The sequence below is a fragment of the Trachypithecus francoisi genome, unplaced genomic scaffold (genome assembly GCF_009764315.1).
Source record: "Trachypithecus francoisi isolate TF-2019V2 unplaced genomic scaffold, Tfra_2.0 Lachesis_group15, whole genome shotgun sequence".
Classification (NCBI taxonomy): domain Eukaryota; kingdom Metazoa; phylum Chordata; class Mammalia; order Primates; family Cercopithecidae; genus Trachypithecus; species Trachypithecus francoisi.
The window spans coordinates 27,112,755-27,129,836 of NW_022681460.1; the positions used below are offsets into that span (position 1 = coordinate 27,112,755).

Here is a 17,082-nt window from a genome sequence, read left to right on the forward strand (position 1 = left end):
ACATATAGCACATCATTAGTGGTTTTGCCAAAGTAAAGACATAAAAAATAAATGTTATAAAATGTATGATAATTTATTCATTACATTTATCCTCATTGTGTTACTCATCACATCACCTGTCTATTGACAAACATGCTGATATGTGCAACAGTAATTGAATTCAGTCAAATTTGGTATTTTGCATACTTTCAGTCATATAAAAGCCATAGTTTTACACATATTTTGCAATTTTGTTGCTATGATGGTAAATGACATATGAAATATGGGTCTCCTTTTGTACTATTGCCCTAAGCTCCACAAATGTTAGGGCAGGCCTGATTTCTTTCTTTCCACCCTACAATCGGGTACAATTGGATAAGAGACTTCAGGAGCCCTCATCCTCTTTCCTAACAGCACTTAGCACCCTGCCTTCTTATTCCTGAATATTGTCTGACATAACCTATAATTATTTTCAACCTTTTCCCTTTTAATGAATAAATATATAAATTAGTGTAGTTCCTTTTTTCAATCTATGGGTTCTTTCACTTATATCATCTATTTGATGTATAACAAATTCCACAAGGTAGGCAGCAGCACATAAGGAAAGAGGCTGAAAAAGTTCAAATGATGTGACTCACATTTAACAATTAGTATCTCAGCCAGGCGCAGTGGCTCACGCCTGTAATCCCAGCACTTTGGGAGGCCAAAGTGGCTGGTAAATCACCTGAGGTCAGGAGTTCGAGACCAGCCTGACCAACATGGAGAAACCCTGTCGCTATTAAAAATACAAAATTAGCTGGGTGTGGTGGCGCATGCCTGTAGTCCCAGCTACTCGGGAGGCTGAGGCAGGAGAATCGCTTGAACCTGGGAGGCAGAGATGGCAGTGAGCTGAGATGGCACCATTGCACTCCAGCCTGGGTAACAAGAGCAAAACTCCATCTCAAAACAAACAAACAAACAAACAAACAAAAATCCCAAACAATTAGTATCTCAGGGCTTCTCATTCTAAGTTCTTGCTCTTTCAAATGTATTTTGTTGCCTCATTTTGGGTGTGATTTAGACTAGAGGAAATGGGAGCCAGGAAGCCTCTTAGGTGGAAAAAACAGCATGAGCAAAGAAGTAGAAAACAGCAGCTCAGTTGGGCTGAAGCCCACCGTCTGTGTTAAGGAAAGATAAAAAAATTGTGGGAAAGAACAGGGCTGTGCTGATGAAGCCTTGGATGTCAAAGTTGGGATTTTGCATTTTATTCTGATGACTGAAGCAATATTTTTAGAGAAAGTAATTGAAATAAAGAAGTTTTATTTTTTATTAATAAAAATGCTGTTAATATACTTGAGAGGAAGCTGGTATTCATCTGAGTAGGAGTAGGAGGAGAGATCAGTAGTTGAACTTGCACTTGTGATGAGAAGCATCTGCCACCCACACCTGCCTATTGTTCTACCTTCCTAATCCTGACCAGCTGGTTCCTTAGTGTGTACAACTGGTCATACGGGTGGCAGGGTTACAGAGGATAGGTGGGTCAGTTCCAATTTGTACCATTTTTTTGCCACATGCCCAAATGAGGATGAGTTAGTCACATTTTTGCACACTAAGGACAAGGCATTTATTTTTTTCACCTGATACATAATATTTTTATAAACTTCTGGTTTAAGAGGCAGATAAAAATTACATGTTTAGATTTTTTTTAAAAAAATTATCAACACAGCAGAGAAATCACTTTAAAATGTGTGAGATCATGCCATGTCTTTGCTTAAAACCCTGAAATGACTATTTTAGTCAGGGTGCAAGCATAAGTCCTTAAGACATCCTACAAGACCCTATACAACTTGGTTCCTTATTACTTTTCTAGTTTCACTTCTATTTCTGTCTCTCTTGCTCACCCTTTGCCACACTGGAGTCTTTGTTGTGCCTCTGACACACTAGGCACGTTGCTGCCTTAGGATGTTTTAACTTACTATTTCCTGTCTAAAAGAAACTTGTCTAACCCATGATCCGTAGGCTGCATGTGTCCCAGGATGACTTTGAATGCAGCCCAACACAAATTCATAAACTTTCTTAAAACATTATAAGATTTTTTTGGTGATTTTTATTTTTAGCTCATCAGCTATCATTAGTGTCCGTGTATTTTCTGTGGCCCAAGACAGTTCTTCCAATGTGGCCCAGGGAAGCTAAAAGATTAGACAGCCTTGGGTTGCCAGTAGGGCAGGGTTGCTAGCCACCCTGCTACTGGACTTCTAGTTTATCTGTGGGCTCCCAAGACACTGGGACCTTGTGAAATCTTTTTCTGCTGGCAGGGATATGGATACCATCTGTGATCAGATATATTATTACTCAATCTGTCTAGTCTGTCATCATTTTCACTCTGATTATATATCTTACATGTGTGTATTTAATTTGTGCTGTTACAATATTGTTTTATGTTCACCAACCTCCTGACTTTGGAAAGGGTTCAAAGCGTGTATATTTTCTGTATGTAGCCAGTTTTAATACTTGAAGGCAAAGGACCAGTTTTCTTTCTTTCTTTTTTTTTTTTAATTATATTTTAAGTTCTAGGGTACAAGTGCACAACGTGCAGGTTTGTTACATACGTATACCTGTGCCATATTGGTGTGCTGCACCCATCAACTTGTCAGCACCCATCAACTCGTCATTTACATCAGGTATAACTTCCAATGCCATCCCTCCCCCCTCCCCCTTCCCCACAATAAGCCCTGGTATGTGATGTTCCCCTTTCCGTGTCCAAGTGATCTCATTGTTCAATTCCCACCTATGAGTGAGAACATGTGGTGTTTAGTTTTCTGTTCTTGCGATAGCTTGCTGAGAATGATGGTTTCCAGCTGCATCCATGTCTCTACAAAGGACATGAACTCATCCTTTTTTATGGCTGCATAGTATTCCATGGTGTATATGTGCCACATTTTCTTAATCCAGTCTGTCACTGAGGAACATTTGGGTTGGTTCCAAGTCTTTGCTATTGTGATAGTGCCACAATAAACATACATGTGCATGTGCAAAGGACCAGTTTTCTATGATGTTCAAAATGATAGTGTGTACAGAGGCTCAATAATGTAGGTTGACTTGGTGCAGTGATTACTGTCTTTTAATGCCACAGAAATTATAGTCATAACCCATGGGTATCAATTATATCAAACTATATAAGATCCATACAAGAAAAAATACTTTTTTTATGTCCTTAAAAATATCAAGAAATGTGGAATCAGAAAATGGAAGGAAAGGAATAATTAAAAGAGTCATTTTATATTATACTGCTTCAATGTTCATATCTAATTATTTAAGCATTGAAAACATTTTCAGAATGCAAGTTAATCCTGTTCATCCTAATGTGTCTTGCTTTCATATATTTTATAAAAGTAATTGGTATAATATTCATCAAAACCATTTTAGTGATCTCTTCAAATCTAGATTTTCCTTACACTTCAGTGCCAGAGAATTTTAGAAGTGAGACCAAGGTCTGTTGAAGAAAGTACTAGTGATGTAGCCTTTATTATGTTGTCTCAGCAAGATTGAAGATAACGATTTCAGCCCTGATCTAGAAAGATAAAGAGGCAATGTTTTCTAACACAAGATCCCATCTATCAGTAAGTCTCAAAGCCCCACCCTAATAGATTATAAACCAGTTGTAACTGCTATCTCATTCATTTCCTCTCTGCTGTACTTCTTCCCAGTTTCTTGGTTATCTCAAGGCCTTTGGGAAACAAGACTATTCTTCAGAAAATGTTCAAGGTCCTTGAATACAGAGACTATTTACTAGAGATGAAAATGACCCAAATTTCTTATATTAAAAGCAACAACAACAATTCTTTGAATTTCTAGGCACTGCTACAAAGAAAGAGTTGATGTAAGTGTATATCTTTTTTTTATACTCTCTTAAGTTCTAGGGTACATGTGCACAACTTACAGGTTTGATACACAGGCATACATGTGCCATGTTGGCTTGCTGCATCCATCAACTCATCATTCACATTACGTATTTCTCTTAATGCTATCCCTCCCCCATTTCCCTCCTCCGTGACAGGCCCCAGTGTGTGATGTTCCTCGCCCTGTGTCCAAGTGATTTCATTGTTCAATTCCCACCTATGAGTGAGAACATGCGGTGTTTGGTTTTCTGTCCTTTTGATAGTTTGCTGAGAATGATGGTTTCTAGCTGCATCCATGTCCCTGTAAAGGACATGAACTCATCCTTTTGTATGGCTGCTATAGTATTCCATGGTGTATATGTGCCACATTTTCTTAATCCAGTCTGTCACTGATGGACATTTGGGTTGGTTCCAAGTCTTTGCTATTGTGAATAGTGACACAATAAACATACATGTGCATGTGCCTTTATAGTAGCATGATTTATAATCCTTTAGGTATATACCCAGTAATGGGATCACTGGGTTAAACGGTAATTCTAGTTCTAGATCTTTAAGGAATTGCCACACTGCCTTCAACAATTGTTGAACTAATTGACACTCCCACCAGCAATGTGAAAGCATTACTATTTCTCCACATCCTCTCCAGCATCTGTTGTTTCCTGACTTTTTAGAGATTGCCATTCTAACGGTTGTGAGACGGTATCTCATTGTGGTTTTGATTTGCATTTCTCTGATGATCAGTGATGATGAGTATTTTTTCATGTGTCTGTTGGCTGCACAAATGTCTTCTTTAGAGAAGTGTCTGTTCATATCCTTTGTTGATTTTTTGATGGGGTTGTTTTTTTCTTGTAAATTTGTTTAAGTTCTTTGTAGATTCTGGATATTAGCCCTTTGTCAGGTGGGTAGATTGCAAAACTTTTCTACCATTCTATAGGTTGCCTGTTCACTCTGATGGTAGTTTCTTTTGCTTTGCAGAAGCTCTTTAGTTTCATCAGACCCCATTTGTCAATTTTGGCTTTTGTTGCCATTGCTTTTGCTGTTCTACTCATGAAGTCCTTGCCCATACCTATGTCCTGAATGGTATTGCCTAGGTTTTCTTTTAGGGTTTTTATGGTTTTAGGTCTAACATTTAAGTCTTTAATCCATCTTGAATTAATTTTGTATAAATTTTTGCATAAAGTGTAAAGAAGGGATCCAGTTTCAGCTTTCTATGTATGTCTAGCCAGTTTCCCCAGCACCATATATTAAATAGGGAATCCTTCCCCCATTTATTGTTTCTGTCAGGTTTGTCAAAGATCAGATGGTTGTAGATGTGTGGTGTTATTTCTGAGGCCTCTGTTCTGTTCCATTGGTCTATATATCTGTTTTGGTACCAGTGCCATGCTGTTTTGGTTACTGTAGCCTTGTAGTATAGTTTGAAGTCAGGTAGTGTGATGCCTTCAGCTTTGTTCTTTTGGCTTAGGATTGTCTTGGCAATGCAGGCTCTTTTTTAGTTCCATATGAACTTTAAAGTAGTTTTTTCCAATTCTGTGAGGAAAGTCATTGGTGGCTTGATGGGAATGGCATTGAATCTATAAATTACTTTGGGCAGTATGGCCATTTTCACGATATTGATTCTTCCTATTCATGAGCATGGAATATTCTTCCATTTGTTTGTGTCCTCTTTTACTTCATTGAGCAGTGGTTTTTAGTTCTCCTTGAAGAGGTTCTTCACATCCCTTGTAAGTTGGATTCCTAGGTATTTTATTCTCTTTGTAGCAATTGTGAATGGGAGTTCACTGATGATTTGGCTCTCTGTTTGTCTGTTATTGGTGTATAGGAATGCTTGTGATTTTTGCACATTGATTTTGTATCCTGAGACTTACTGAAGTTGCTTATCAGCTTAAGGAGATTTTGGGCTGAGATGATGGGGTTTTCTAAATATACAATCATGTCATCTGCAAACAGGGACAATTTGACTTCCTCATTTCCTAATTGAATATCCTTTATTTCCTTCTCTTGCCTGATTGCCCTGGCCAGAAGTTCCAGCACTATATTGAGGAGTAGTGGTTACAGAGGACATCCTTGTCTTGTGCCAGTTTTCAAAGGGAATGCTTCCAGTTTTTCCCATACAGTATGATATTGTTTGTGAGTTTGTCAAAAATAGTTCTTACTATTTTGAGATATGTTCTATCAATACCTAGTTTATTGAGAGTTTTTAGCATGAAGGGCTGTTGAATTGTGCCGAAGGCCTTTTCTGCATCTATTGAGAAAATCATGTGGATTTTGTTATTGGTTCTGTTTAGGTGATGGATTATGTTTATTGATTTGCATATGTTGAACCTGCCTCGCATCCCAGAGATGAAGCCAACTTGATCATGGTGAATAAGCTTTTTGATGGGCTGCTGGATTCAGTTTGCCAGTATTTTATTGAGGATTTTCACATTGATGTTCATCAGGGATATTAGTCTAAAATTCTCTTTTTTTGTGTGTCTCTACCAGGCTTTGGTATCAGGATGATGTTGGCCTCATAAAATGAGTTACGGAGGATTCCCTCTTTTTCTATTGATTGGAATAGTTTCATATGGAATGGTACCAGATCCTCTTTGAACCTCTAGTAGCATTCGGCAGTTAATTCATCTGGTCCTGGATGTTTTTTGGTTGGTAGTCTATTAATTATTGCCTCAAATTCAGAGCCGGTTATTGGTCTATTCAGAGATTCAACTTCTTCCTGGTTTAGTCTTGGGAGGGTGTATGTGTCCAGAAATTTATCCATTTCTTCTAGATTTTCTACTTCATTTGCATAGAAGTGTTTATAGTATTCTCTGATGGTAGTTTATATTTCTGTGGGATTTGTGGTGATATTCCCTTTATCATTTTTTATTGCATCTATTTGATTCTTATCTCTTTTCTTCTTTATTATTCTTGCTAGTGGTCTATCTGTTTTGTTGATCTTTTCAAAAAACCAGCTCCTGGATTCACTGATTTTTTTTTTTTTGAAGGGTTTTTTGTGTGTCAGTTTTTCTTTCAGTTGTACTCTGATCTTAGTTATTTCTTGCCTTCTGCCAGCTTTTGAATTTGTTTGCTCTTGCTTCTCTAGTTCTTTTAATGAGGATGTTAGGGTGTCAATGTTATATCTTCCTGCTTTCTGTTGTGGGCATTTAGTGCTCTAAATTTCCCTCTACACACTGCTTTAAATGTGTCCCAGAGATTCTGATACATTGTGTCTTTTTTCTCATTGGTTTCAAAGAACATCTTTTTTCCTGCCTTCATTTAGTTATGTACCCAGCAGTCATTCAGGAGCAAGTTGTTTAGTTTCCATGTAGTTATGCGGTTTTGAGTGAGTTTCTTAATCCCGAGTTCTAATTTGATTGCACTGTGGTCTGAGAGACACTTTGTTGTGATTTCTGTTCTTTTACATTTGCTGAGGAGTGCTTTACTTCCAATTATGTGGTCAGTTTTAGAATAAATGCGATGCGATGCTGATCAGATAGTATATTCTGTTGATTTGGGGTGGAGAGTTCTGTAGACGTCTATTAGGTCTGCTTGTTGCAGAGCTGAGGTCAGGTCCTGGATATCCTTGTTAACCTTCTGTCTTGATCTGTCTAATATTGACAACGGTGTGTTAAAGTCTCCCATTATTATTATTATTATTATTATTATTATTTAGAGAAGGAGTCTCACTCTGTCGCGCAGGCTGGAGTGCAGTGGCGCGATCTTGGTTCACTGCAAGCTCTGCCTACCAGATTCACGCCATTCTCCTGCCTCAGCCTGCCAAGTAGCTGGGACTATAGGCACCCGCCACCACGTCTGGCTAATTTTTTGTATTTTTAGTAGAGACGGAGTTTCACTGTGTTAGCCAGGATGGTCTTGATCTCTTGACCTCGTGATCCACCCGCCTTGGCCTTCCAAAGTGCTGGGATTACAGGCATGAGCCACTGTGCCTGGCCAAAGTCTCCCACTCTTATTGTTTGGGAGTCTAAGTCTCTTTGTAGGTTTCTAAGGACTTGCTTTATGAATCTGTATGCTCCTGTATTGGGTGCATATATATTTAGGATAGTTAGCTCTTGTTGAATTGATCCCTTTACCATTATGTAATGGCCTTCTTTGTCTCTTTTGATCTTTGTTGGTTTAAAGTCTGTTTTATCAGAGACTAGGATTGCAACCCCTGGTTTTTGTTTTCTTTTTCTTTCCATTTGCTTGGTAGATCTTCCTCCATCCCTTTATTTTGAGCCTATGTGTGTCTTTGCATATGAGATGGGTCTGCTGAATACAGCACACTGATGAGTCTTGCCTGTTTATCCAATTTGCCAGTTTGTGTCTTTTAATTGGGGCATTTAATTCATTAATATTTAAAATCAATATTGTTATGTGTGAATTTGCTCCGTTATTATGATGTTAGTTTGTTATTTTGCCCACTAATTGATGCAGTTTCTTCATAGCATTGATGGTCTTTACAATTTGGCCTGTTTTTGCAGTGGCTAGTACCAGTTGTTTCTTTCCATGATTAGCACTTCCTTCTGGAGCTCTTGTGAGGCAGGCCTGGTGGTGACAAAATCTCTCAGCATTTGTTTGTTTATAAAGGATTTTATTTCTCCTTCACATATGAAGCTTTGTTTGGCTGGATATGAAATTCTGGATTGAAAATTCTTTTCTTTTAGAATGTTGAGGCCAGGCATGGTGGCTCACGCCTGTAATTCCAGCACTTTGGGAGGCCAAGGTGGGCGTATTACAAGGTCAGGAGGTCAAGACCATCCTGGCTAACATAGTGAAACCCCATCTCTATTAAAAATACAAAAAAAAAAAAAAAAAGCTCGGTGTGGTGGCAGTTGCCTGTAGTCCCAGCTACTGGGGAAGCTGAGGCAAAAGAATGATGTGAACCCGGGAGGCAGAGCTTGCAGTGAGCTGAGATCGCACCACAGCACTCCAGCCTGGGTGACAGAGGGAGACTCTGTCTCAAAACATAAAAAATAAAATAAAAAAATGTTGAATATTGGCCCCTTCTCTCTTCTGGTTAGTAGGGTTTCTGCTGAGAGATCCGCTGTTAGTCTGATGGGCTTGCCTTTGTGGGTAACTCAACCTTTCTCTCTGGCTGCCCTTAACACTTTATCCTTCATTTCAACCTTGGTGAATCTGGCAATTATGTGTCTTGGGGTTGCTCTTCTTGAGGAGTATCTTTGTGGTATTCTCTGTATTTCCTGAATTTGAATGTTGGCCTGCCTTGCTAGTTTGGGAAGTTCTCCTGGATAATATCCTAAAGAGTGTTTTCCAACTTGGTTCCATTATTCCCATCACTCACAAGTACAGCAATCAAACGTAGATTTGGTCTTTTCACATAGTCCCATATTTCTTGGAGGCTTTGTTCACTGCTTTTTACTCTTTTTTCTCTAACCTTCTCTTCTCACTTTATTTTATTACTTCGATCTTCAATCACTGACACCCTTTCTTCCACTTGATCGAATCGGCTACTGAAGCTTATGCACATGTCACAAAGTTCTCATGCCATGATTTTCAGCTCCATCAGGTCATTTAACATCTTCGCTATACTGTTTATTCTAGTTAGCCATTTGTCTAATCTTTTTTCAAGGTTTTTAGCTTCCTTGTGGTGGGTTTGAACATCCTCCTTTAGCTTGGGAAAGTTTGTTATTACTGACCTTCTGAAGCCTACTTCTTTCACCTCATCAAAGTCATTCTCCATCCAGCTTTGTTCTCTTGCTGGCAAGGAGCTGTAATCCTTTGGAGGAGAAGAGGCACTCTTGAGTTTTAGAATTTTCAGCTTTTGTGCTCTGGTTTCTCCCCATCTTTGTTGTATTATCTACCTTTGGTCTTTGATGTTGGTGACCTACAGATAGGGTTTTGGTGTAGATGACCTTTTTGTTCATGTTGATGCTTTTCCTTTCTGTTTGTTAATTTTCCTTCTTTTCTTTTTTTTTTTTGAGATGGAGTCTCACTCTGTTGCCCAGGCTAGAGTGCCATGGTGCAGTCTCAGCTCACTGCAAGCTCTGCCTCCCTGGTTCACGCCATTCTCCTGCCTCCTCCTCCCGACTAGCTGGGACTAGAGGTGCCCGCCACCACACCTAGCTAATTTTTTGTATTTTTAGTAGAGACAGGGTTTCATCGTGTTAGCCAGGATGGTCTTGATCTCCTGACCTTGTGACTCACCCGCCTCGGCCTCCCAAAGTGCTGGGATTACAGGCGTGAGCCACCACACCCAGCCTGAGCCACCATGCCTGGCCAGTTTTCCTTCTAATAGTCAGGTCCCTCAGCTGCAGTTCTGTTGGAGTTTGCTAGAGTTCCACTCCAGACACTGTTTGCTTGGGTATCACCACCGGAGGCTGCAGAACAGCAAATATTGCAGAGTAGAAAATATTGCTCCCTGCTCCTTCCTCTGGAACCTTCATCCAAGAGGGGCAGCCGCCTATATGAAGTGTTTGTTGGCCCCTATTGGGAGGTGTTTTCCATTTAGGCTATGCAGGGGTCAGGGACCCACTTGAGGAGGCAATCTGTTCATTCTTAGAGCTCAAACACTATGCTGGGAGAACCACTGGTCTCTTCAGAGCTATCAGACAGGGCCATTTAAGTCTGCAGAAGTTGTCTGCTGCCTTTTGTTCAGCTATGTCCTGCCCACAGAGATGGAGAGAGTCTAGAGGCAGTAGGCCTTGTTGAGCTGCGGTGGGCTCTGCCCGGTTCAAGCTTCCTGGCCGCTTTGTTTACCTACTCAAGCCTCAGCAATGGCAGACGCCCCTCCTCCAGTCAGGCTGCCATCTGGCAGATTGATCTCAGACTGCTGCTCTAGCAGTGAGCAAGGCTCTGTGGGTGTGGGAGCTGCCAAGTCAGCCATGTTAGAGAATCACCTTGCCTGCCAGTTGCTAAGACGTTAGGAAAAGCACAATATTTGTGTGGGAGTGTCCCATTTTTCCAGGTAGTCTGTCACGGCTTCCCTTGGCTAGGAAAGGGAAATCCTTGTGCTTCCCGGGTGAGGCGACGCCCTGCCCGGCTTCAGTTCGCCTTCCATGGGCTGCACCCACTGCCCAACCAGTCCCAATTAGATGAACCAGTTACCTCAGTTGGAAATGCAGAAAACAGCCGTCTTCTGTGTCAATCATGCTACGAGCAGCAGACTGGAGCTGTTCCAATTCAGCCATCTTTGAACGCCCCTCCTCCATAAGTGTATATCTTTTAGCTACTGAGCATCCATGAGTGAATTTTGACAGCTCAAGATACCTATAACAATCTTGCCAAGATTAGTGGTCAGAACATTTATGGTCTTTAGTGAGGTCTTGAGTCCTAGGTTCCTAGGCATAAATTATTTAAAAATATAAAGAACACTTCTGACTCATCTACCTATTGAAGCCTACTGTCATTTTCTTCAAAGACATAATATCATTCCCTTCTTCCAAATTTCATTAGGTACCCACTGGGGTACTGAATAAAGTATACAACTTTATATTTACCATCCCAGCCTCACTGGAAGCCTCCCCTCCAGGCAAGATGGTCCACTCACTGTCTTCCATATTTCAAGAGAGGCCTCAAGAATTCCCACTGCCATGCCTTTGCCAACAAACTTCTGCACTTGCCATGATCTATGTCCCTAGGCCCAGACAAATACAGCATCTGTTAGGAATGTTTGGTACAGTCATGCCTCAATTTTGATCTTCTAGACATTTAATTTCTTGGAACATTCAGAAAAATGAATTTGATACCAAGATCAAATTCCAAAAATTAAATGTCTAGAAGATCAGAAGTGAAGGAGTGAAACCTTGAGCAAGTGCAGTTTTCTTTTTTTTTTTTTTTCTTTTGAGATAGTCTCGCTCTTTCACCCAGGCTGAAGCACAATGGCATGATCTCGGCTCACTGCAAGCTCCACTTCCCAGGTTCAAGTGATTTTTCTGCCTAAGCCTCCTGAGTAGCTGGGATTACAGGCACCCGCCATCATGCCTGACTAATTTTTGTAATTTTGTAGAGACAGTGTTTCACCATGTTGGCCAAGCTGGTCTTGAACTCCTTACCTCAGGTGATCCTCCCACCTTGGCCTTCTAAAGTGCTGGGATTACAGGTGTAAGCCACCACACCTGGCCTGTGCAGTTTTCTTAAATACCAATTTCTTCATTCATTGAATTGTGACAATAATGCCAAATGTGCAGAGCTGATGTGAGTGTTAAACTTTGTAAACTCTAGAAAGTTATGGAAATATTAGGTGTATCATTATAATTCCTGTTCAATACCATGTATTGTTTATATTATTTGCTTTATTTCTCCATCCATTATTCTAAAGTTTTTGAGAGTGCTGTATAGTTATTATAATTTGTTTACCCAATATGCTTGGACAAGTGTCCTTTCTATTCTATATGAACAAAAATATTTGTCAATTGATGAACTAGATTTGATACAGTGATGAAATGCTTTCAGATTATCTCATATTTGACATTTTATTCATTGGTTAGTAATATGTGAAGACAGGGCTTAACCGTTGTTACAAGAGCTTTATATTCTGCATATTAATTTTAAAAAATATACAGTTCTCTTTTTCATCTCTCTGCTGTAAAACTAAATGCTGAATTGGATCAAATGCCAGCTCTTATGCACTTTCAGCTTTGAAAGTTAGGACACAGCTTTGAGTCTCTGACTGCAGACCGACTTGTAATTTAAGCTACCAGAGGCTGGGTGTGTATCAAAACACAGTGGCTTTACTCAGAGCTTTTAAACAGCTACAAAAGTGGAAAAGCTGAGGATGGAATGGAAAAAGAGAAAGGGTACTTTGTTTGAGTGACCTATTTTATTTATTTATTTTTTTGTATCCATTGATCACAGGACATCAGTGGCTACTTCAGGGACTTGGGTTAGTAGTCTCCAGGGTTTACTTTATTGGGTATCTAGGGCAAACCTGACAGTCTGGAGTAGAGCAAGACAAATATGTAATACAGTCAACTAGATTATTTAAAAAGTCACCTTTCTGTTATTCTTATGGGGTTGAGCAAATTGTTTCTCTATATGAGTATAAAATTTATCACCCATATTCAAGGCTTTTAAGCAGAGTTGAAGGCAACCTGAGAATCACTCAGTATTCTTTCTTCCCTTATGTTTTATATCTGCTACTGAATTATTAGTGATGGCTCACTGTGCTTCCAGTGAGGGCAGAGGGTGTTGGGCTCCCCCTAAATAGGGAGAAAAAAGAACAACAAGGATATATGTCTTTTTCACGCTGCCTACTGGTTTTGAATGTTTTAGGCTATTTAATTGGAAGAAGAAGGAATTGTTAAAGTTACTTTAAAACTCTGCAATTGCTTGATTAACAAGGAAGATAAAAACTATTGGATAAAACAGAGAGTTACTTAAATAAGGTTTAGCAATTCAGCAGCATCTATCAAAATCTTTATTATTTTCATGTTTAAAAAATACTTTAGGCCACGCAGGGTGATCACGCCTATAATCCCAGCACTTTGGGAGACTGAGGTGGGCGGATCCCCTGAGGTTGGCAGTTCGAGATAAGTCTGACCAACATGGAGAAACCTTGTCTATACTAAAAATACAAAAATTAGCTGGACATGGTGGTGCACGCCTGTAATCCCAGCTACTCAGGAGGCTGGCAGGAGAATTGCTTGAACCCAGGAGGCAGAGGTTGTGGTGGGCTGAGATCTCATCACTGCACTCCAGCCTGGGAAACAAGAGCAAAACTCTGTCTCAAAAAAAAACCCAAGAAAACAAAAAACAAAACAAAACAAAACCAAAAAAACTTTATACAGTAAAAAAGAAAGCAAAAATGATTTTTGTTCAAAGAAGAAAAGATATGCTGCCATTGTCATGGTTCTGTAGAGGATTTTAGTCTCTGGCTCCTCAACTGTGCACTGAAGTATAGGTTGATTTCAACCATGGCTTCTCCAGCTTCAGTCATTTATCAAAGCTAAAACCATAGTTTAAAGATACGTGAAAAAATAGAGCAAGTGGAAATTAAGCTTGATTATGGTCTTTCATGTGTTACTTTTGCTGTCCTTGATTGTGTATTTCTGTTGGATCAAACACTCCTATGTTACTGCTTGGCATCATAATGAATCAATATATGTTCCAAGTGGCAATAGGTAAGTTGAGAAGGAAGATGAACCAGTGTAACAAAATGAGCATTAATACAGTGACAATAGTATGGCCAATCAATCTTGGAATTACCCACTTGTTTAATTTTGAGTAACATGATCTAGCATTAATGTAATCATACTCTAAATCAGACAATGTAATTATGAAGACTGAGAGAAAAATGAGCCTGCAACTGAGGAGAAAGAAGGCAAAGACCATGTCCTCTTCCTCCAGCTATCAAAAGCTTTAAAATGTTTATTTACTTAGAAATCCTATTCCTGATAATGTTTCAAAAGAAAACAGTAGAAAAGGCTGGGCGCGGTGACTCACACCGGTAAACCCAGCATTTTGGGAGGCTGAGGCAGGTGGATCACGTGGTCAGGAGATTGAGACCATCCTGGCGAACACGGTGAAACTGCGTCTCCTACTAAAAATACAAAAAAAATTAGCCAGGCATGGTGGCCGGTGCCTGTAGTCCCAGCTACTGGGGAGGCTAAGGCAGGAGAATGGCATGAACCCCTGGGGCCGAGTTTGCAGTGAGCGGAGATCACACCACTGCACTCCAGCCTGGGCAACAGAGAGACTCCGTCTCAAAAAAAAAAAAAAAAAATACAAAAATTAGCTGGGTGTGGTGGTGGGCACCTGTAGTCCCAGTTGCTTGGGAGGCTGAGGCAGGAGAATCACTTGAACCTAGGAGGTGGAGGATACAGTGAGCCGAGATCATGCCATTGCACTCCAGCCTGGGCAACAGAGTGAGACTCCATCTCAGAAAAAAAAAAAAAGAAAATTTGTTACTTACCAAGATATCATCTATCATTTAACATGAAATATAATACAATCATTAAAATACTGCCATTTAAAGTGATATTAAACTAATAAAATGGGGTAATGTTAAGAGAAAAAAGTGGGACATAAAATTATGTATATATTGTATGTTAAAAGCTATAAAAAACCAACATAATACATAAAATGTAAGACAATATACAAAAATGCTAATACAGTTATATCCAGATATAGGTGATATTGAATTTTCTCAACTTTTTTTATAGGTTTTATAAGGACAATTAAAATTTTAAAATAAGAAGCATAATTATCCCTGCTGAAAATAAGAGATTTTCTTTCTCTTCTTTTTATCAGAGCATTTATTCTAGAAAGCTTGTAATTTTAAACATAATTATCCTCAGTATCTGTGAGCGATTAGTTCCAGGCCCCCCATGACCCCCAGGATACCAAAATCCAAAGACGCTCAAGTCTCTTCTATAAAATGGCATAGTATATGCATGTAACTTATACAATCCTCCTATAGACTTTAAAGCATCTCTAGATTACTTATCATCCCTAATACCATGTCTACATATCACTTCATTTGCATGGACTGAATGTAGTACTTGGTATGTGGCAAACTGAAGTTTTGCTTTTTGAAGCTTTGTGGAATGTTTCCCGCCCCCCCCAAATATATTTGATCCATGGTTGATTGAATCCACAGATGCAAACTGCTGGACTCAGAGGGCCCGCTGTACTTGTCTTGGTTCATTAAAATGTATATAAATCATCTTGAAGACTAGATAGGCCCTTTGTCAGCCCAGGAATGTCTCTCTCAATAATCTAGGAACAATGCCATTGAAATGTACACATCGAGGGAGATAGCATCCTTAATCTCCCAGTTTCTGTGGGAGGACAGGAATCTAACTTCAGTGGAAGCCAGGCTCCAGAACTACCTTCTATCGTAAAAATACGAGAAGTTTGCTTTTCACCTGGACAAGGTCACTTAGCTAACAGGAATGATCTCCTCAATTTCTAGGTAAAGTTAAGATGAATGATGCTTGCAAATGGGGCTGTCTTACCTGAGAAATTGTTATTTATCTTGGAAACATGTATGTAATGAGTTGTATTTGCTTGACAATATAAGGGGATATGATTACTTTCTGTTTTTTGAATCTCTTAATGGATTACCTGTGATGCACCTCACATTCTGGCTTAATGTTTATTCAATAATTTTCTTTACTACCTTTATGGAGAGAATTTCTGGGTTGCGAGAAGATTATCCTTCTAATTATATTTATAATCAAGTAAGTTCACATTGATATAATGAGCTTTATTATGCTTACAATGGGAAATATACTTTATAATTATTGCCTTTTTGTCCTAGTTGATTTCTTTACCTTTTCGTTAGCAATAACTAACACCACTTTATTGGTTTATTCTACTCTAAGCTCCCTTCCACTTCCAATTATTTTGACTTACAGACTGTCTATTCCATTTTCTTCTCAGCTTCACAGCATAGTTTTTAAGACCGGAAAAAACATCTGTACTATCTTATACAACTAGGAGCTCTACGAGTGCCCCATGTAAGTAAACTTAAAGCCTTCCCTATTTTCTTTCTCCTCCCTCCCTCCCTCTCTCCCACCCTTCCTTCCTTCCTTCCTTCCTTCCTTCCTTCCTTCCTTCCTTCCTCTGTCTCTCTCTCTCTTTCTTTCTTTCTTTCGGTGGAGTCTCGCTGTTCTCACCCTGACTGGAGTGCAATGGCACAATCTTGGCTCACTGCAACCTCTGCCTCTCGGTTTCCAGCAATTCTCCTGCCTCAGCCTCCCAAGTAGCTGAGATTACAGGTGCATGCCACCATATCTGGCTAATTTTTGTATTTTTAGTAAAGACGGGGTTTCACCATGTTGGCCAGGCTGGTCTCGAACTCCTGACCTCAAGTGATCCACCCGCCTCAGCCTCCCAAAGTGCTGAGATTCCAGGTGTCAGCCACCGCACCCGGCCAGTCTTCCTTACTTTCAACACAAGGACTTTGTCACTAGTTCTAGTTAGCCCTTCCTTTGATTTCTGCCTTCTGGTTTTAAACTATTCCTTTTTTTTCTTTTGTTTATCTTTTAATCCCCCTTTGAGTGCTTTGAGCTGTATTTTATACTTAATGTGCATAAATTTTTTATATAATTTAATATTCAAACTGGGACACTTTTGAGAGTGAAAAGGTGGGGTTAATAATTACTGGGAAGTTATGCTGTAACCAGGACTGTCCTAGGCAAAACTGGATGTATGTAGGCAAAAGAATCTGAGGTTGGGAGTACCTTTGACTCAAATTAGTGATTTAGTGTAATTAACCAATAAAGTGGTTATGAACTGATTGTTAACACAAAGACAGGTAGGTCAAGAGATAGATAAATGCAATATT

General features: G+C 39.5%; 1 protein-coding gene across 1 annotated transcript; it reads right to left on the reverse strand.

Annotated features, from left to right (window-relative positions):
- Positions 1 to 13,794: 13,794 nt before the first annotated feature.
- Positions 13,795 to 14,123, reverse strand: LOC117097038 (protein cornichon homolog 4-like). The gene is made up of 2 exons (XM_033234500.1): positions 13,892 to 14,123; positions 13,795 to 13,844 (listed from the first exon to the last, which is right to left on the reverse strand). Exons 1-2 carry the CDS (start codon positions 14,121 to 14,123, stop codon positions 13,795 to 13,797), a joined length of 282 nt encoding a protein of 93 aa, XP_033090391.1.
- Between the last annotated feature and the right edge of the window lie 2,959 nt (positions 14,124 to 17,082).